Source organism: Pyricularia oryzae, chromosome 6, assembly GCF_000002495.2.
Source record: "Pyricularia oryzae 70-15 chromosome 6, whole genome shotgun sequence".
NCBI classification, from domain to species: domain Eukaryota; kingdom Fungi; phylum Ascomycota; class Sordariomycetes; order Magnaporthales; family Pyriculariaceae; genus Pyricularia; species Pyricularia oryzae.
The window spans coordinates 2,196,306-2,214,951 of NC_017853.1; the positions used below are offsets into that span (position 1 = coordinate 2,196,306).

Consider the following 18,646-nt stretch of genomic DNA (forward strand, 5'->3'; position numbering starts at 1 on the left):
CCCGAGGTGATGCTACAAGCGCCCAGGATAATAAGGTAGGAACCTAATAATTAGCGCCTACACCACCATGCCGCCGGGCCCAGAACCGGGCTTAAGATCCGATACTCCGAGTTCACACGGAGCTCGGGCCTCGATTATCAACTCCGCCCGATGGATGCCCTGGCTGCCTGAACAAACAGTCATACCGGCATACATTGATTCTGGCACGTGCATGCGATATAAGCTGTCACGGCGAACTCCCCCGGGCAGCTTGATTGGACGACTTGGTGCCCATAATTGATGACACAAAAAACCACTTTGGGATGGGATGTAATCGTTGTTTCAACCCCGTGATTTTCAAACCCGCCCCAAGAGGTCATCAGGGATACTCTGGTGCCCACCCCTCCCGCGGTCCTTTTGACTCACACACACACACACACACACACACACACGAAAATCCGGTATGCCCGAGGACCGCTAGGTAGGTAGATAGGTAATTATATCAGAATTGTTCTGGACTGAGGCTAGGACAACACCCACCCAACCCCTTGCCCGCGGCCCGCGGCATGTGCGGTATGCTTATGGTAGCATACCGTAGGTACCACCCGGTAATCAATCCTTCGCCCTGCTTACTCTAGCTTTTTTTGTTTTTCTTTTATTCGGACGAGTCTTCCGCTCCGGGCAGCTCAAATTTCCAGAGGATGACGTGATGAGCCAAGCTGCTCCTAAGCCCTGTTTCTCACTGCCCACAACAAAACTTCCGGGTTTCGTTGAATTTCATGTTGTCCCGACCCGAAGCCAAGCCCCACAAGCCCCAGAGCAAAGGTTAATATCAAATAACACGAGGCCAAGGTAATAACGCTCTCGTGTGCCTTTTTGCACGTTAGGTGAATGGTTTATTGTACAGATTCTAGAAGTATACGGTGATGTACAGCGTGCTGGTCGGGATGAGGGTGAGAAACACCGTCTGCGGCCCTGGCCACAGAAAAGTCATTCGCTATCAGGATCCCTGGACCTATCAGTAGTTGAAGCCCTGGGACTCCCTCATGGCCTTGCGCTCCTCCACCCTCCTCTTGAACCGCACCTCGGCCCGCCTCCTCTCACCACCATCAATCTTCCTGCCCCTCTTGTGCTCCCACAGGCCATCGACGGCCTTGAAGATCGACCCTTCGTGGTTCTTCATCGGCACGGCGTGCGGGCCCGCAATGGTTCTAGTGCCAATGACCTTGTAGCCCTGGATTCGGGGCCTTTCCTTCTCGGGCACGTCCTCGGGCTTGGTTCCGGGCGGCACGTTGACGACGACTCGGTGCGTCTTGAGCGGGCCCTTGGGGATGTTGAGAACCTTGAGCTCCGCCGCGCCGTCGACGACGTGCTTCAGGTCGCCTCCGATGCCAAAGTGGCCCTGCGTGTACTTGTTCCGCCACGAGATCAGGTACCGCCGCGACCGCGCCGGCTCAATGCCCAGCTCGCGCAGCTGCGGCGGCGTCAGGGAGAAAAGAGCCTCCCACGACGGAAACTTGGACGCGTGCTTGACCAGGTCACGCCCGATCAGCCTGAGGAAGGTCGGTACGTCGGGCACGAGCGGGATCGGCTCCGGTATTGTGAAGGTGCGTTTACTCGATACCCATCTTGACTGGATAGCTGGCGATATGCTGGGTATGCTGGCGGTCGTTGGCCTTGAGCGCAGTAAGCTCGACAAGAAGGAAAATGTTTTGGACGGCGGCATCTTTTAGTGACCGGGGTGGCGCTGGAAGAATGGAGGGGACGTCGTTAGATCAAGATAGCTTTCCAAAAAGGACACTGCATGAAAGCTCGGATTTCCAGCTCGACTAACCTATCCGCCGCGTCTCCTGCCCTGAAGTTTCCCAAGCTTTTTGAAATACTCAAAAACACTTGTTGTGTCGGTAATTGAGCTTGGGCGCACCTGCACGCCACTGGAAGCGTAGTTGTTGTCGTCGGTTCAATGTATCTAGGATTACATTGATATTGTTGAAGCTCCCAAAGCGACCCGGATTTTTTTTGCAAGTTGGAATTGATCCTGTCGCGCCCATCTCCACCACGGCTGCAAGCCGGACCCACTAACCCGGACCCCGGACACAGCTGCAGCCACAGTAATTGACTACATGGATTATGACCTACCCTGCATCGCAAGCCTTACCCCCTTTCCCGCCTACCTCCCAGCTCCTTACCTACCAACTACCCCAATACCCCCCGAAAAGTTGAATTTGAATGCGTTTACAGAATATTGCAAAATCTTGTATGGCGATGGTGAAATGTATTGATGGATTGTTCCATTTCGCTCTCGGCACCAACAGTGAGGGACCACCTGGAGGTCATGAACGCTCTTCTACTGTAAGTATGCTAACAGATAAAGGAAACTAAAACATTACCCAAATCCCCGATAGCGTTCGTTTTGTCTAAAATTCCACCAAAACCCTTGACAACCCAAGCCTTAGAACGCCTGTTTTTATAGCCGCCGATATGTCCCGTCAATCAACAGCTCCCAATTTCACACTCAACACCCTGCCGGTTCATAATGCTACTCGTATGCACACAAAAGGTATCACGCGTTGACCGTTTGATTTCTTCCTTCGATTGCCGCTAGCCATGCTCTCGTTCAGTGTGTATCTTTCCCTATCGTTCATAAGCCCACAGCATTACCTCATCTTCCCGAATCTCCTCTGCCTCTACTGGGACTTCGATGTGCTTTCCTGGAAGATCTCTCCTGGATGAGCTGGCGACTCGTGTCGACATCGTAGCCAATAATATCTGTCAGGTAGTATTGCCTGTGTATCGATTGTTAGTTTAATTCGATATTATTCAGGGCATATTATCTTCGTGTCACAATCATGGTGAAAATCTAACACCAGACCAAAAACTTACTTCTCATCAATGGAAACGTTTGCTTTGGTGTCCTCAAGTCGTTGTTGGCACTCCATCCAAGCCACCGCCCTCCGTCTGGGATCGATCCTCTTGATGCCGTATAAGAACCTCCCACTGACGGGACGATGGTCCGACACGCGCACCTCGTGTCTTCGGTAGTCAATTTGTTGTATCCGGCCTCTAGATCCCCGGTGAAGGAGTCGATCACACCACGCCGGACTTCTCTTCTTCTCCGAAGTGTCATAATTATCCGTGCCGACATCATACTTGTAGGTGGGTGCAAAAGATATTTGCGACTCTTCAAAGGCTCGCAGTCGGAATCCTGGATTCCGTCGTTTGGCCACCAGCAGCTGATCGCGCTCGAGCAGTTTAGACAAGTTGCCCTGCTTCACAGCCATCACGACTGTGTCGCGCGACATGGTGTCGATTCGGTAGTTGAGATCCCCGTTCAGGAGGACGAGCTCGTGGTCCATTATCATGGTGCCGTCACCTCCACCAACATAACTATCTATTCGTATGTTGGGGTCCCTCTCAATCGGTAGGATCTGCGCTTCAAGGATAGCCGCGACATCGTTGTGTCGGTTCTGCGCTTGACCTTGTCCGGCCGCTAGATGGCAGTTGATGAAACAGAGCGATGTGTCGTCGACCATGAACCGCACTACCACCGCACCTTTGTTACCATGCAAACCGCCCATCCCGCGCTTGACCTCGGCAGTGCTGAGATTGCTAATTCGTGCCCGGATATCCGCCTTGACAAAGATGCACGTGAACAGTCCCACCATGTGCGAGGTTTGCAAGAGATGGTATAGTTCGCCTGGCATGTAATCATCCAGAGCGCGAACCAGAAAGTCCCTCCAGTCCCGATATTGATGGCTCATTCGCTCCTGATCCGACCCTTCCTTCTTCTTCACTTTGAGAAACCGCTTCGCTGTGGCCTTCTTGTCTTCCAAATCTACCAGCTCCTGGAATCCAAAGATTAGAATATCGTGGGATTCGCCACTCTGTAGCAGCGACTGGAAGAAGCTTGCATCGTTCTGAGAGTACCGCAGGCTATTGGGTGTCGATGCGCCGGCGTTCCATGTCATGGCGAGCACTTTGAGCTGGTCTATTTCCGAATACTCCGTGTCCTTGGCTTGCATTTCCCCTTCGAGCCAATCCTCCTGTAGGAGGCCATCCCAAACCCTGACCATGTTGTCTGCGCCGAGTGAAATGACCTGGGACCTGTCCAAAGTCCAGAAGCTTGAACGGTCCGGGAGGAGCTTGACCACCGGATTCTCATGAGCTTGCCAATCCTTCTTTACAACCCACGGAGTTTGTGCGATGTTGTAGACACAGACTCTGCCCGAGTTGTATCCCACCCAGATGTGGTTACCCACGCCTGCCAGTGTGTTGATCTTGAAAGAGCTAAGGCTTACCACGCCGAGGCAAGCATACCCGCTCCTGGAGTATATACTGACCTTGCCGTCGCCGTGACCCAAGAACACCTTATCAGGATCCGAGGGCATCAGGGTACCAGAAACCACTTCACCCGCACCTTCCTGATACAGTGCCCGTATTAGGACTTGAAACTGCACCTTGCCATCGGTCGTTGGCAAAAAGACCCGGACCTCTTTTCCAGTCGCATGCCACAGTTCATCCCCAACGACCATGGAGAAGGTGTGCCCTTTGGGGACCCGGAATGCTTGATCAGGAGATCCCAACAGAGATGGTACACCAGTTTCGTCGGGACCCCAAACATTCAGTGTACCGCCGTCGTCCAGAGTCCACAGCTCGTTGTAATGTCTGTAAATTTTGATGATCTCATGCCGTCCGTGAGCCGTTGGCTTGGTCGCGACTATCCCTTGAGTAGAGATATCGGCCTCCATGAGTTCACCTGTGTTGTTGCCGATCCAAATCCGCGTTCCTTCTTCATCGACATTGGCGCCCGGCCTGAAAGCGACAGCGGTAGCCTTCACGTTTTCTCCGTGCGATAAGCTCAACAGTAGCTCTCCATCCAGAAGGCTCCATACTCGGGTGAGATGGCCGCTCGTGCATACCAGTTCACCGCATGCATCGAATATGCGACTGTCGTATTTTGTGTTTATTTCATGAACACCTTGCTTGATGTAAGGTGCACGACGGTTTGTGTTTGACGAGTCTGGATAAGCAGTGGATATCTCCGTCTTTGTTGCCGATGAAACCTCTTGTGCCCGGCTTTCGGGAGCGGACGGGATGGAGGCCATAGCTGCTGGAGGGGCGCGGAACTCGGCGGGAACACGTGAAGATGTCCTGTCCACAGTCATTGACCTCGGGTGCACCCTCTGCGGCGGGGGTGGGGGCGGCGGATGCTGCTGCGATGAGGGTGTCGATACCGCCCTCTTCTGACCAACACCGCTCGGCGGTGGTATTATGTTGGTTTCCCCAGGTTTGGGCGGCCTTGGCGGTGGCCTTGTGGTTGAATAGCCATTAAAATTAGCTGACCTATGCTCAGTGACTGTAGCTGACCTGGCTGGCAATCGCGGCCCCTGATCTCCTGTCCCCTGAGGGGTCAGTGGTCCCCGTGAAGACCCTCTCGATCCCGTCCCGTTTAGCTCTTGTTCTCTCTCTTTCCTCCTATTGACAATAGACGGATGCAATGGAGGAGGGTCAAACCCAGTCTGCACCGTTTGTACCCTCGAAGAGGCCTCAGACACAGATGGCCGTGGTCTTGCGGGCAGAGTAGGCGGCGCTTCGACATCACCATCGACGCTCCCATTACTACTAGGAGGACTGTTGAAGGGCGACTTTTGCGCGTCTGCAAGGCGATTTCGAAAGTCTGAGCTGCTGAGCGAGTCTACTCCCAGGTACGATGACCTCGAGGGGATTAGTGGCTTGTCGGCTCGGTTAATTGGAGGGGGCGTCGGCTTGGCATCAGGTCCCCGATCCCTCTCCCTTTTCAGTTCGCCAGAGCGCCGTGGTGGTGGTGGAGACGGGGGCTGCGAAGGGACTTGTCTGGGTGAGTTTTGAGGTTCTAATAAGGGGGTGCTGTTATTGCTCGGAATCTTGAACGGTCTTCGAGGGCTGCTTGGCGAGGGCGATTTGGCATGAGAGTCTGGGTTCAGAAAGCTGCTGTGTTCTCCAGTACCGACGGTCAAGGATCGTGGCTGGGGAGGTGAACGTGGGGGCTGGACCATCAACGAGGGGGCACCGAGGGTTATAGGACTGGGGATCAACGGAGGCGGGTGGTTCAGGCGCTGGGTGGTGGTGGTCAGAGCCGAGGCAGGGGCTTTTGGCTTCGGCTTCGCATCTCGCTGGACCGCCGGCGGCTCGGGCTTTGGGCCTGGTGAGGCTATCCTTACGGGCTGCGGAGGTGGTTGTGGTGGAGGAGGCGTGGAGCTTGAGCGGTCCAGGGCTTTGCCCATGCTCTCAAAATGCGATCGGAGAGACGAGACGGGTTTCTGTCGCCATAGTCAGCAGGTGGTCCGGTGTTTGTAGAGCCCATCGGCAGCAATTACATACCAGAGAAGTGCCGTCAGGGCCATCGGGCGCGTCTGAGGGCGCCATGGTCTGTATATGGGTAGGGGATGGTCTAGGGAGTTGTCGGTGGGGTCTTGCAGGTGTTGGGTGAATCTACCCAGCAGACCCGTGATATCTTGACTGCACATTCATCAGAAAGTCGAGTAACTTGGCGTCCATAAAACCGCCAGCATGCGCTACTTCCGACGATGTTCGGATCTAAAGTACTACTAGGCTAGACTAGGTCGAGAGAAGGTAGGTAAGGGTAAGTTAGGGTAGTGGTAGGTGAGGTATGGAGATGCTCGCAGTGGTAGTGGGGCTTTCAATAGCTGAGGTTCATGAAGGCCATGTCGAAGAAACGGCGCACTCTAGTTCTAGTACCGACCGTTGGAAGTGAGATGTGCTAATCACTGCTGTGCGGGCGGGCTGTGAGAGATTGACAGCGGCGGCACGCGCAGTGGAGCGGGTGTGGAGCAGTTGCACCGCGAATGACTGGCCGCATGCCCCAAGCACTGCCCTCGGTCCTGAGCCACCATCCTAACTGTTCCACATCTCTTGTTGGCAGCCAAAAAGCTCACCTAATTTCTAAGATGAAGGGGGATAAAAATGTACCTGTCTAACTGGGTAGGTGGCTAGGTCTCCTTGATGTCTTACGTACACTTTGATTGTTTACGAAGAACAAAGTGGTTACATCTCCATCTCCATCTGCAGACACCAACCGTTAAAACAACCATTGGATCCGTTCAAACATTTTTGTGGCGTCCTTGGGTTAGCGCCTTACCAAATACGCTCCGTACAAGTGGGCAATTGGACGCGGTCGAGGTTTGAGTTCTTATGCTGATCAGTTTCGTAAGGCACATCTATTACTCTGTACGGAGTACTAACAACAATTCAGTAGCGAACCCAAATCGAATTTGAGAGGGGAGGAAAAAAAAAAAAAAAAAAAGACATACCTACACTACCTCCCATCTATGTCTTTCCTAACTACCCAAGCTACCTAGGTAGTCAAAGGTGCCGATCAATGGAACATCTGATTGACTCGGATGCTTTTGGTTCGTTTCCCGTTCTGTTCCTTCGTACATACTGTAGCACCTCTTGACGCTCGGTCAATCTGGCAACTTTCCGCTATACTCGAGTCCGTGGGCCTGAAACCCGAACTCTACCGCGCGTCCTGGATAGCAGGTTTCTGGGCGGCCTGCGCAGGTGGTCAAATCTGGTTTGTGTTGATGTTAAAAAGCAAGGAAAAATGCAGGGGGGCTGATTATTGTCATGAGTGAGCACTGCCATCGCAACACTTGTTCGCCTGGGAAGCGCAGCCTCCCTGAACCGCTGCGTTGGTTCCAACCGTCGGGGTAACGTTGGGATGAATTTTTGAAATATTTCATTCCCGTAGATTCTACGTGCCCGCGAAGTACTGGTGTTATTACGCGTAAGACAAGATAAGAGGGTTCGATGAGGTTGAGCAGTACGTCACCGGGCCCACTACCAACGGCCCCTCCAAAAGTTCACTACGCGTCTACCTTACATCATGTACGTACGGTGTCTTGGAAAAGCACCATATCCGGCCTTTCTTTAGTGTATCCGTAACTTCCTCAGACTAGCTCACCTAGGTACCCATGTAAGCGACGGGCAGCTGCCTGAAAGATACAATGAATGGTACGTAGTCCTGAGTGGTAAAGACGAACGTGAACAATTGACACATATCAAAGTGTTTCGGCTGCTGCGGCCATGGTGGCCCCGCTGTATCTGAGCTCTTCTCAGCTACCTATAAACAGCCGCAGCGCACCCAAGTATGTAAGTAAACAAACGGGAGAATAGTGCGAAATCCAATCCGGTTGCTTGTTCGCCTAGTGCCGTACCATTCGGCAGTTGGCTTGCAGTGATGCTGTTTCATCTTGGTCACCTGTCGCTCAAAAGTTGTATGACTTGGCGCACCTTGGCAAGCTGCGGCTGGCTCATTACTACCAGGCTTAGTTAAGACACCCACTGTCTTTTGAATAAGCCCTTAGATAAGCGCAAAAAGTAAATACGCCGTGCCTGCTGTCCGTCGCGTAGATACCTACAGTACCTAGGTAGGTATGCAATTGCATTACTCCGAAGTGGACATAGCATGCAGACATGCTGTATCCCACATGCAATAAATACCCGAATGAATAACAGGAGAGCTTGCTCGGATTTCCAATGACTTCGCAGAATCTACAACTTATTGCAGAACCGCGATGTGAGCGGCTATCACCAACAGAGGCAGGTATAGTTATACAAACGAATGTTGATTAATGCCAGTATAAATAAAGCCTTGCTGTGGACTTTGTAAACAGTCGAGAGGAACCTGTCTCATGATCCTGCTGCGAGACTTCCAGAGCTATAGCATCTACTCTATCTGTATGATGAAGAAGAAGCAAATTACTGGGGCTTCGAGTCACTGTATTCTGCCGTTAGGAGAAAAACAATCACCTTTCGTCGAAATAACTCCCGAGAATGATGACTCTCAATCTTTTGATTTATACTTTCATTTTCATTTACCGTCGAGTGGAACAGTGTTGTCTCCGCCTTGGGCGCTGGTGACCGCGGCGAAGAGGCTGAGAACGGAAAGTATCGTGGCGAGCTGCATCTGAGATGCAGTGAAGAAAAATAACAACGCAAGCAATGGCAAATAAGTCGCTTCATTTTATACTCATCATATCCAGCCGTCGCCGCACTCACTAGATACCTGGTAGCCATGCACCTTAGCTTATATGACTATATGACTACCTTGTATATCCATCTGCTACAAGTATCACAGCGTGGCCTTGGCTGGTTTCGAATATCTGCAAGAAATAGCAGGTTCTGTAGGAGCTGTATACATTATCTGACGGCCTATCTTGGGTGGTAGGCATATATTGAGTAAGTTGTGTACTGTATGTAATAGCATGCATTTTGACTTTCTTAGCATGTTTCTCACGTTTTATACTGCTCTGCTTCATGCAGTTACCACATGGTCGAGTCAGCTGACAGGATAGGGTAGGAGGCTCTTGTTGGACACAGCTTTAGGACTTATGTCCTCTCCTGAATTGCTTAAAAGCACTTCCGTTCATGCTCTTTATTGATCAAAATCTCTGTCGCCACGTGTGGTGTAGTGATTCTTGTACCTCTGAGAACGTTATCCCCTCCCCAAAATCGGGCAACCTCCACCTTTAGAAAAAATAAACTCATTTGATATTGGGCTTTAGAAATCACGGAAGCACTACAATACAATGGCAAGATGGGTTGCTAGTACTCGCTCGACGAGAACTAGGCAGTCTAATATTTCCTTCTTGTGGAGATGAAGATATCGTAGCGGAGTTGAAAGGGCTTGTTGGTGGGTCTCAACTGCCCCGCCTCCCGAGGTTCCCCGTCAAAGTGGTGTCATTATTTTTAAATCCTGGTCAATCATCGACACGACCAATCTTTTGACGGAGATGCTGATCTGTGCCATTGTACTTCCTCGCGCGTAATCTACCTAGGTAACCTAACATTGCAAATTCTGCGCAGCGCAATTGAGGTTATAACAATAACTGAAAGCTCATTTTAGTCCCTCAAATCCCTTTCCTGTCGACTCCAAGGCAATCTCCAACAGATCCGACTTAATAAGATATTTTGAGATACAATGAACACTGTAAGTTACGTCAGCACTCATGTTAAACGAAACATTGTCTTAATGCTGACCATATACGGCCGTTCCAAATACAGGTCAAGTCTTTCTGGTATGGCGAATTATCTAGAAAAAACACTTTCACATCGATACCCGTAACTGACTGGACCATTAAGGGCTGGCTGGGGAGCTTTGTGCCTTGGTAAGCGACCAATACACATGACAGCTTGAGAGTTCGACACCCTGTCGCGCATATTCTAATCAAAAGTCAAAACATCAAGCCGGCGGCGGAGCATATGTATTCGCAAAGCGTAGCATCAACGCCGATCGCCAGGCGCGTTGGGACGAGCAAAAGCGCAAGCGTGCCATGATCGAGTCGCTCGAGCATTCCGACAACATTATCAACCTTAAACCTTCGTCGAACGAATCTCACAGCGCGCCGCCAAGGACAGATACGGCTGGCTCGCCGAGTCAAGAATCGAACTCCGATCCAGCGCCTACGAGGCATGCGCCAAGCACCGAAGGGGAGAGGGTAGGTGAGAAGAGCAAATACGAAGCTAGCCAGCCATTTAGGAGTATAAAAGGGGACAGATTTTCGTGAACAACATCAGAAACTCGCTTCGCATGAAAAAAGGCGATGCGGTTCGGATACGGTGTTCATCTTGACCTACCAGTGACAGCTGGTCTTCGCCTATAACGATTTTGTTCTGCGCGATTTGAACTATCAAACCGAAATGAGATTGAAACGAGGAGAGTATGAGCTGTATGATATACGGGTGTAATGCAAGTTAGAAATCTCCCCTCATCAGAGCTATTTGCGATCAACGAGTGCTGCGAGATGTTTCTCGAAACAGGCGAAAAAGATGGATACCTGGGGTTGTAACTGAGGTATGAATACTATGTCGATTATCATTGACCATGCACCAGCTTGACCTTACCAACCCCTCACCAAAGCTTTTCGCGAGGTGCATGGCCCTATGTCAAATTATAGAGTCGATATGCTTCGAAGTGTGTGCAGTGTCGGCATGCTTTTCAGTAGGACGGGAGGCAATAACTTGTCGGAGCTCATACATACAGTAGCTTGGAGCTTAGCTTCAAAACCCTTGGCTTGGCGCATGAGACCCACAACTAAACGTGTCTAGAACTAGTCTAGTCTATAGCGTATCACTAGGGTCGCTACGCGTGTCTGAACTCCACTGACGACAACCTTACAATCCGCGCATCAACCATTCATTGAGTCCTCAGGTTTCGCAGTCGCATCTAGCATCAGGCGAAATGACTACAATTTGAGAAGAAGTGTTTACTTCTTTGACAGTGCTCGTCGAAAACGATCCAAGATAGGACACGCCAAGTCACTACGACCACAGTCCGGCGCAGGTCCATTCCCAACATGGCGTCGCCGCAGCTTGTCATAGCGAAGGCTTCCTTCTCGGCTGTTCTCCTGCGGCCAGACCCCACGAGCTGCTCGCGAGACGAGATCGAGCACTTCCACACGCTTCTCAATACGGCCATCACGAGGTGTTCGCCAGCCAATGTTCAGGTTTGGAACTACACACATGCACACAAAGTGGGGGGAGGGACTTGAATAAAGTTCTGTCCCCCCAGTCGATCTACCTTTATGAAAGGGAGCCGCAGGCTAAAAGTTGATGTTCTCCATGCTCTTCGTCGCCGTCATACACAGAAATGCAAACAATGGATTCTAAGCAACCTGGCAACTTCGCCAGCCCGGGCGGCTGCTTTGGGAAAATACCTCGTCGCCTTGGTCGATTCGCTCAGCACGTCAACGTCAACAGCATCCGACGCCAGTATAGCGACCAAGAAACCGTCCACTAAGCGGCGGCGGTTACACGTCCTTTATATCATCAACGATGTGCTGCACCATACGCGGAAACGACAGAATGAAGATTCGTTCGTTTGTGGCATCGAACCAAGCTTGCCAACCCTTTTCAAAAGCGCGGCTTCCTTCACCCATGCGCCCAAGCATATCAAGAAGCTAAACGAGCTCGTTAACATTTGGAACACCCAGAACTATGTCCGAGACCCTGAGATTTCCAACCAACTGCTGGATGCAATCGTACGCGGACAGGAGGCGGCCCCCGAATCATCTCGCGATGCGCCGGGCACCGAGACTGGCCGCGACTCGACCAAGAAGAGCTCTAAGGAGGTACCCTTCGTCATGCCGGCAACCCACGGCGACCCCTCCACGGCCTGGTACGATCTCCCTGCTGGAAACTGGCTCCCAGTGCTTGAGCCAAACTCGACACGTCCGATGAACCCTGCCCTAATCAAGCCTTTACAGTTGGCTTCCGGGCCTGCCGATAAGGGCTTGGTCGACGCCGTTAGCCGTCTGCTGGCTCGTGTGGACCGCATATATGGCAAGGACGTGCGTCTCGCAGATGACGACACCCCGGGAGAGTACCCGGCTGTAGACATTGATCAGATGGGCGAGCGTGTGGAGCTGGACGAGATCACAGGCGAAGTGCTCGATGGCGAAACCTATTATGGCTGGTCACGTGCATTTTGCAAGAAGATGAAGGCTCGGAGGCAAGGTCGGAAACCACAAAACCCCAGCTCAAGGAGCAGGTCACAATCTTCTCGCGATTCCAGAAGTTTGAGTCGTGGTCGAGACCGTAGCAGGAGCCGAAGCAGTCGTTCAAGGAGCACTTCTCCGCAGAATTTCAAACGCCGCCGTGTTAGTCAGTCTCGCAGCTGTAGCAGCCGAAGCCACTCCAAAGGTGGGCGCGCGAATCGCAACCGCGATTACTCTTCAGACAGGTCCCGCCGCCGATCGCGCAGCTATTCGCCATCACGATCAAGGAGCAGAGATCCTCGCCAAAGGTCTCAGGACGGCCCTCGTAGATCGGCTTCGCCAGGATACTCTCCACCGCCCGCAAACGCCGCTGCACTTCCGCCACCGACGCCTACAGGGGCTGCACCAGGAAACTATAACACCATGACGGTTCCTCAGTTCCCACCCCCGCTGCTACCAATGCAATTTACTCCGATGCCCGGTATGCCAATGCCTATGCCGCAACTGCACCGGGGCTACGGAGGCATGCAGACGCAGGGCTCAGGACCGCCTCAGATGCCCGGTTTCCCTGGCTTGTGGCCACCGCCGCCACCCCAACCACAGTTCGCCATGCATAATCAGCAGCAACAGGCCTGGGCCTGGGGTGGGGCACCTATGCCACCTCATCATCAACAACAGCCCTATCGTAATCAACAGCCCGGCATTGGATACCAGAATCATGGTCGCGGCGGGGCGAACAACAATGGAAGCTTCAGGGGTAGGGGTGGTTATAACCAGAACAGAGGCGGTCGTGGTTGGTAGCGTCCTCAATAAAAGGTTTTTTCCCCCGCCGTTAAAAGATAGCAGACGGCATGAGTCTCGTGTATTCTGCCGAAAAGAAACTTTGATTAGTTCTAGAGTCTCCGACATCGCCTCGAGACCTTTTTGGGTGGGAAAAAGTCGTCCTGGGCGATTATGCGCTGTTTAGTAACGGTGATCCTTGATCCCCAGAAAAGACTATTAGTACAATGAAGACAGCTCCATTTCTGCTGCCCATACCATGTATGACTGTTCAAGTTTAACAAGCTGCATGAGCAGCAAAACCAATATTCCTTCAATAACATTTCAAACTACAAGCAGCTCGTGAGGCCATGTGATCAGTAATGTCGTAAATAGATGGAACGTGTCTTCTTTTGTTTTCCACAACAACGCAAGCACTCAGAGCCAATTCATTCCTGGCGAGCCCATGGGGGCGTCTAGCTACCTGACCCCATTTCTGTTTCTTGCACAGCCGTACAACTGAGCCATGGCCTAAAAGAAGAAAAAAGATAAAGCTGTACTCCTTCAACAATGATGACGATTTTGGGTATGCGTTGGAAGTCTTTTACCTTCCCCACCGCCAAGTACATAAAGCCAAACAAAGGGGAGTTGCCCCTCCCTCCCGAAATCTTGCCCCGGAAGTCGGGGCGCCCACGAATCCGAGAAACCAAAAGAGGAAGAACATGTAAGAAAGAGAAGTGAAAGCTGTCTATTAAGGATATTCAGGTCCAAGGCGGAGAAATCTGAGGTATGGAAGTATCGTTGGCGAGCCTCCAGAGTACGCAGTGTAGGAATTATGGATGTCAAGCACTCATCGCTGACTCCGATTCGATCCCACAGAGTTCTGTCTGTCATGCATGCCCGGGCGCCGACGTTCACCATCCTGTAACTTCAAAGAGTCTAGCCGCTTTTGGTTATCGTCCGAGTGGTCAACCTCGTCTAGTCGAGGCATCGGATTCTGTGTAAGTCTGGTAGGGGGGCCAGAAGGCTCGCCGGAGCCGTTTGCCTTTCTCTTGTTGGCCTGTTCTGCGATTGCTGCCCACTTCCTCTCACGCATGGCCTCCCTAGCTGCCGCACTGTTCTGCTGTTCAGTGTACTCGTGAGAGCAGTCGTCGAAAAGCTGAGGATTTATCTCCATGAATAACTTCATGGCATTGTATACCATGCCATGAATGGTCCTAGTCCACAATATTAATATCAGGTCTGATCGTGGATCAAAAGACTGTAAAAAACAGGCCATCTTGCTCTTACCTGTTCCAGTGCCCCTTAGAATTCTCATACAAGGGGGCAAACATGATTGGCAGAATGATCTCAACATTGTCACTGACGAGATTGCAAAAGTATTCGTTGTTCCAGAAGTACAGTGCTCTCTCCGCAACTTGAAAGTGCGGGCTGGCCACCGACTTGGCCAGCTGATGGAAGAGGGGCTCCTGGACTTTGGCAAACTCTGCAGGGTCCATCACCTCGAAAATGTCCTCAACCTCGTTGAGGAACATCACTTCCTTTGTGCTATTGACCTTGGGCCAGTAACGCAGTAAACCGAGCACGACCTGGATAGGGAACAGTCAGAGATCTTGGCGAGACGGGGACCTGAAAAAAAAAACGAGATACCCGTGGCAAATACAACGTACCTCCTCTGTGAGAGAAGCATCTTTCTCTAGGAATTGAACGATGCAGTAGGCGAGCTGAGGGTGATACATGCTCAAGCTTTTCACCTTGTGCAGGGGTATCAGCACCCTGGTTAGAAACAGCTTGTGCTCCTCCTTCAGAGGAAGCGCGAATCCATTGATAATAGATCCGAGAATCTCAAGAAGCTCCGCAATACCATTGAACCTCTCCGTCTCATAAGTGAATTGGAAGAAGACGTTGTTTATGGACCGTCGGATAAAGCTTCTCAGGTTGAGGAACTTGCCGTAGATCCTATGCAGCGTTGTCTTCAAAAAGTCACGTTCGCGGGGATCCTCTGAGTCGAAGAGTTCAAGAAGCTGCAGCACGAAACTGTGGTCGATGTAGGCCTTTGCGATGTTGGTGTTGAAATCTTGGCTTTCGATGAACCTGAGGAAGAACTCGTACACGACCTGAATGTGCGGCCATGCAGGCTCGAGAACGGGCTCGTCTTCCTCGGGGTCGAACGCTTCACCCTGGGGGTTGATCGGCGGAGGAATCTGACGGAAAAGATTCTTGGCAAACATTTCGACAACCTTGGGATACATCGGCTCAGTGATGACTTGTCGGTTGTTCGCTACATAATCGAGTAGTTCGTGTAGCGCAAGGCGCTTGATCTCCTTGGGCTTGATATCACCAGCAGCGTCGTTGAAGTCAAAAATGACATTGCATTGGTCGATCTTTTGCATAAAGAGATCCTGTCTGCGCTGCGGGGGCACCTCGTGGAAACCGGGAAGCTTTTCGAGCTCGCGATGCGCCGAGATGTCAAAACGAGACGAATGCTGTCGCTTGGGCGTCCGCAAGCCCTCCGGTACATCCTTAGGGGTCTGTTGAAGCCGGTCGAACATGAGAGACTTTTGTCCAGCTTTGGGTGGAGCAAGATCGTGAGGCATCGTCTCGGCGGCACCGGGTGGGGGTACGTGCTACGAGGCAGAATTTTTTGGTCAGTGAAGCAAGCGACTAGAGGAATGTGTACAGAAGCTATCCCGGACCAAGGCAACATACCGGTGCACCGCTCGGGCTGATTATTACGGTAGGTGGCAGTTGACCGTGCCTCACAGGCGTGCTTCCACCGTTCGACGCTGGCGATAATCCTCCCATTAGCCCGAACCTATCACTGCCTCCTTGGTTTTGGGTCATCGGTGGCTGACCGGAAGGGGATGCTCCCTCTGTGCTATGTGGGCTTGCATTGTTGGGCGGAAGAGGTTTATTGCGGATGTCATTTAGGGTCGAGCTCGATGACGATGGGGTGAGGACGGGACTCTGGTTGGAGCCGTCCCTCGAGGAACCGGCGGTTTGCGGCGAGGATGCGCCGTCCTTGGAGTCCTTGTTCTTCTTCGAAGACTTGTTCGGGTCCTTGCCTCGCGAGAGCTGCAGGTAAACATCAGGGTTAGTATCATGCTTGCCAATGGCGGTTTGTGTCGCCCAACAAATACATCAATGCATCTATGATTCGAATGCGCAGGTCGAGTCAAAACAAAGACCACAAGCTGCTACTGACAACTTTCTGGCTGAACCGCCTCATCCTGAGAAGCGACAATGTCCTGAGCTTGGCAGAATCGAGACCGCAATGAGCGCAATTCGTCTTGTCGTCCAAAGCGGGGTGTAATGAGGTAACAGCACACGGGGCAAAGCAGCAGCCGCAATCACGAAATGATGCAATTTTTTTGTGAAAGGTAGTGAGGAAAGCGGCTGGCGAGAAATACGATTAGGAGAAATGAGGACCAGCGTGTAAAGTCTTTTGATGCCCTTGTTGTCGTGGCTCGAGTTCTATGAGAACAGCGCTGGCTCACTTAATGAGGACGGCACCACAGACGCGGTCGAGCTGAGATGTCGGGGCGGTGGGAGGGGCAGTTTAGGCAAGGTAAGACTGGTGGGAAGCGCCGGGTCCTGGTCCAATTGGAGGACGCTATGACTTTGCATGGGAGGGGACTGGCTGAGCAGGCATTAAGGTAAAGTAGGTAGGAAGTCGGCAGGTAGGCAAGGTAGGCAAGGTGGTAGATGGGATCGGCACAGCTCCGGAAAATTGGACCAACGCCGCCAAGTGGCTGAGGTTCGCTGGGTTTCGGGTAGGTGGTATCAATGAATGGTGAGGTGGAAGGGGTTTTTGGGGTACATCGATCAAAGGGCTGCAACTCCAGGTGTCATAGAGTGGACGGATGTGTGCACGTATGCCTGCCGCTCATCGTGGCAAGTCGAGGCTGGGATTCGGTACGCATCCCAAGAGAGAAAGAGACAAGATACGGGCATGAGAGAGAAGAGAGCTAAGCTGCACTGCATGGAAAATGCGTCCCATCATCACCACGCAAGCACAAGGCAGGGGTTGGGAGGGAGGTGGTAGATTGATTGGGGGAATGAAACAGGCGACAAACAAGAAACAAAGAACCGACCTCACGCTTCAATTTCGAAAACATTGGCACGGCCCGTTGACCAAACGCTTAAAGGAAGTAAAAAAAAACGTCTTTAGTTGATGCGCGCTGCTGAATCCAATTCGGGCTTTGTGGGATGTATCTCCTGCTTGTAAAGTATGTGCTCAACGAGGTTGGGGGCTTTATTTTTTCGGTTCCTGGGTGAAGCCCGCGGGTGAGGAGAAGGCTGCTTGTCGCTGTTAGGGGCGGCGTATTGTGGTGGCTGAACCGGGCTTGTTTGCGGGGAGTTGCAGGGCGAACGGGACAACGGGACGCGGGCATTCGGCAGGGTCTCGCACTACTACGCACGGTGTAGTGTAATTCGCGGAGTGCAGCAGCAGCACTTGATTTATTACTGACGGGGGCCCGGGGGGGAGGCTTCAGTAAATCAATCAATCCAACCTCGCGATTGCTCAGGAACTTGGCTCGATTCCGCTTTCAATGCTGACAGCTTGCGCCTAGGACACCCAACATCGACTCTTCAAATTTCCAAGTTGTCGTTTGGTTCGTTACCCGATTTGATGGAAAATGTCCCAAGTCCCAAGGTACTTTGTAGCCAGGAGGCGGTGAACCGGGGCGTGGGTAAGGTTCTTGACCGGAGAGCAACGGGCTTGCCAGACTTGGACGCGCTACAGCACGACACAAGGAGTTTCTTGTTCCCTCGCCCGCTCCCAAGGTTACCTAGGAAGGCAAGGTATGTAGGCAGGCCGGTAGGAGGTATGTACGGTAATCAGGTAAGGTAAGGAAGGCCAGGTAGGTACCCAGGGTGGTAGACAAACACCAAAGGACACCTTCAGAAGCTCGGTCGTTCGTTCGTTGTTTCGCTCACGTTCGTCGGTCGGTTGGGATGAAATGTCGCGAGAGGGCGTTACGAGCCCGACCCGAAGTCGTATGACCCTGTTTGCTGGAAAATGTAATTCGTCGCACCGCGCTGGGATTAGGGAAAAGCAAGGTTAAAGGTATGGTCGGAGGAGGTAGTGGATGGAGGTTTTATTGTTTTAGTCCCCCTTGGGCTTCCCCAGCGTCTACCGGTAGCTGGTGTTACAGATTGCCACTACCAGTTTACAGACAGTCAAGTCGAACCAGCTCAGCCTAGCCAAGTCAATCCAAGTGGGCAATCAACCATATTTCCACCTCTGACCAGAAATTCAAGCCGACTACATTACTGTGCAGTAGTAATTACTTGAGTACCTCCTTGCTCCCTACCACGCACCTAACAAAATGAGGGTGTCGATGGCGACTGCTAAACAAATTCAAATAATCACCGTGTGCATCCAATGTGGAGATGCGACGAGTCCG

The 18,646-nt window shown here is 52.0% G+C and overlaps 7 protein-coding genes across 8 annotated transcripts; 3 read left to right on the forward strand and 4 right to left on the reverse strand.

The window, feature by feature from the left end:
* Positions 1 to 57: 57 nt before the first annotated feature.
* On the reverse strand, positions 58 to 547 carry MGG_17709 (uncharacterized protein; the record flags this gene model as incomplete). Its single annotated transcript, XM_003719774.1, has 3 exons — positions 58 to 249; positions 428 to 456; positions 520 to 547. 3 exons carry the CDS (start codon positions 545 to 547, stop codon positions 58 to 60), a joined length of 249 nt encoding a protein of 82 aa, XP_003719822.1.
* Positions 548 to 833: 286 nt separating this feature from the next.
* MGG_04023 (uncharacterized protein) lies at positions 834 to 2,011 on the reverse strand. The gene is made up of 2 exons (XM_003719775.1): positions 1,814 to 2,011; positions 834 to 1,726 (listed from the first exon to the last, which is right to left on the reverse strand). The coding sequence occupies exon 2, from the start codon at positions 1,703 to 1,705 to the stop codon at positions 998 to 1,000; it is 708 nt and encodes a 235-aa protein (XP_003719823.1). The 5' UTR covers positions 1,706 to 1,726; positions 1,814 to 2,011; the 3' UTR covers positions 834 to 997.
* A 179-nt stretch (positions 2,012 to 2,190) lies between these two features.
* Positions 2,191 to 6,714, reverse strand: MGG_12131 (skeletal muscle and kidney-enriched inositol phosphatase). Its single transcript, XM_003719776.1, has 3 exons — positions 6,340 to 6,714; positions 2,863 to 6,278; positions 2,191 to 2,765 (listed from the first exon to the last, which is right to left on the reverse strand). The coding sequence occupies exons 1-3, from the start codon at positions 6,382 to 6,384 to the stop codon at positions 2,642 to 2,644; spliced, it is 3,585 nt and encodes a 1,194-aa protein (XP_003719824.1). The 5' UTR covers positions 6,385 to 6,714; the 3' UTR covers positions 2,191 to 2,641.
* A 228-nt stretch (positions 6,715 to 6,942) lies between these two features.
* Positions 6,943 to 8,362, forward strand: MGG_14922 (uncharacterized protein; the record flags this gene model as incomplete). Its single annotated transcript, XM_003719777.1, has 5 exons — positions 6,943 to 6,960; positions 7,776 to 7,866; positions 7,947 to 7,992; positions 8,046 to 8,130; positions 8,339 to 8,362. 5 exons carry the CDS (start codon positions 6,943 to 6,945, stop codon positions 8,360 to 8,362), a joined length of 264 nt encoding a protein of 87 aa, XP_003719825.1.
* A 1,412-nt stretch (positions 8,363 to 9,774) lies between these two features.
* On the forward strand, positions 9,775 to 11,027 carry MGG_04022 (uncharacterized protein). The gene is made up of 4 exons (XM_003719778.1): positions 9,775 to 9,970; positions 10,045 to 10,058; positions 10,123 to 10,148; positions 10,228 to 11,027. Exons 1-4 carry the CDS (start codon positions 9,962 to 9,964, stop codon positions 10,545 to 10,547), a joined length of 369 nt encoding a protein of 122 aa, XP_003719826.1. The 5' UTR covers positions 9,775 to 9,961; the 3' UTR covers positions 10,548 to 11,027.
* A 309-nt stretch (positions 11,028 to 11,336) lies between these two features.
* On the forward strand, positions 11,337 to 13,277 carry MGG_04021 (uncharacterized protein; the record flags this gene model as incomplete). The annotated part of the gene is made up of 2 exons (XM_003719779.1): positions 11,337 to 11,486; positions 11,628 to 13,277. The coding sequence occupies 2 exons, from the start codon at positions 11,337 to 11,339 to the stop codon at positions 13,275 to 13,277; spliced, it is 1,800 nt and encodes a 599-aa protein (XP_003719827.1).
* Positions 13,278 to 13,521: 244 nt separating this feature from the next.
* Positions 13,522 to 18,618, reverse strand: MGG_12130. 2 transcript variants are annotated; one of them, XM_003719781.1, is made up of 5 exons: positions 17,330 to 18,618; positions 15,945 to 16,310; positions 14,906 to 15,862; positions 14,526 to 14,824; positions 13,522 to 14,452 (listed from the first exon to the last, which is right to left on the reverse strand). In XM_003719781.1, the coding sequence occupies exons 1-5, from the start codon at positions 17,351 to 17,353 to the stop codon at positions 14,086 to 14,088; spliced, it is 2,013 nt and encodes a 670-aa protein (XP_003719829.1). In that variant the 5' UTR covers positions 17,354 to 18,618; the 3' UTR covers positions 13,522 to 14,085. The 2 variants fall into 2 exon arrangements, with proteins under 2 accessions (XP_003719829.1, XP_003719828.1); XM_003719780.1 differs by lacking the exon at positions 17,330 to 18,618 and adding an exon at positions 16,441 to 17,205.
* Positions 18,619 to 18,646: the final 28 nt, after the last annotated feature.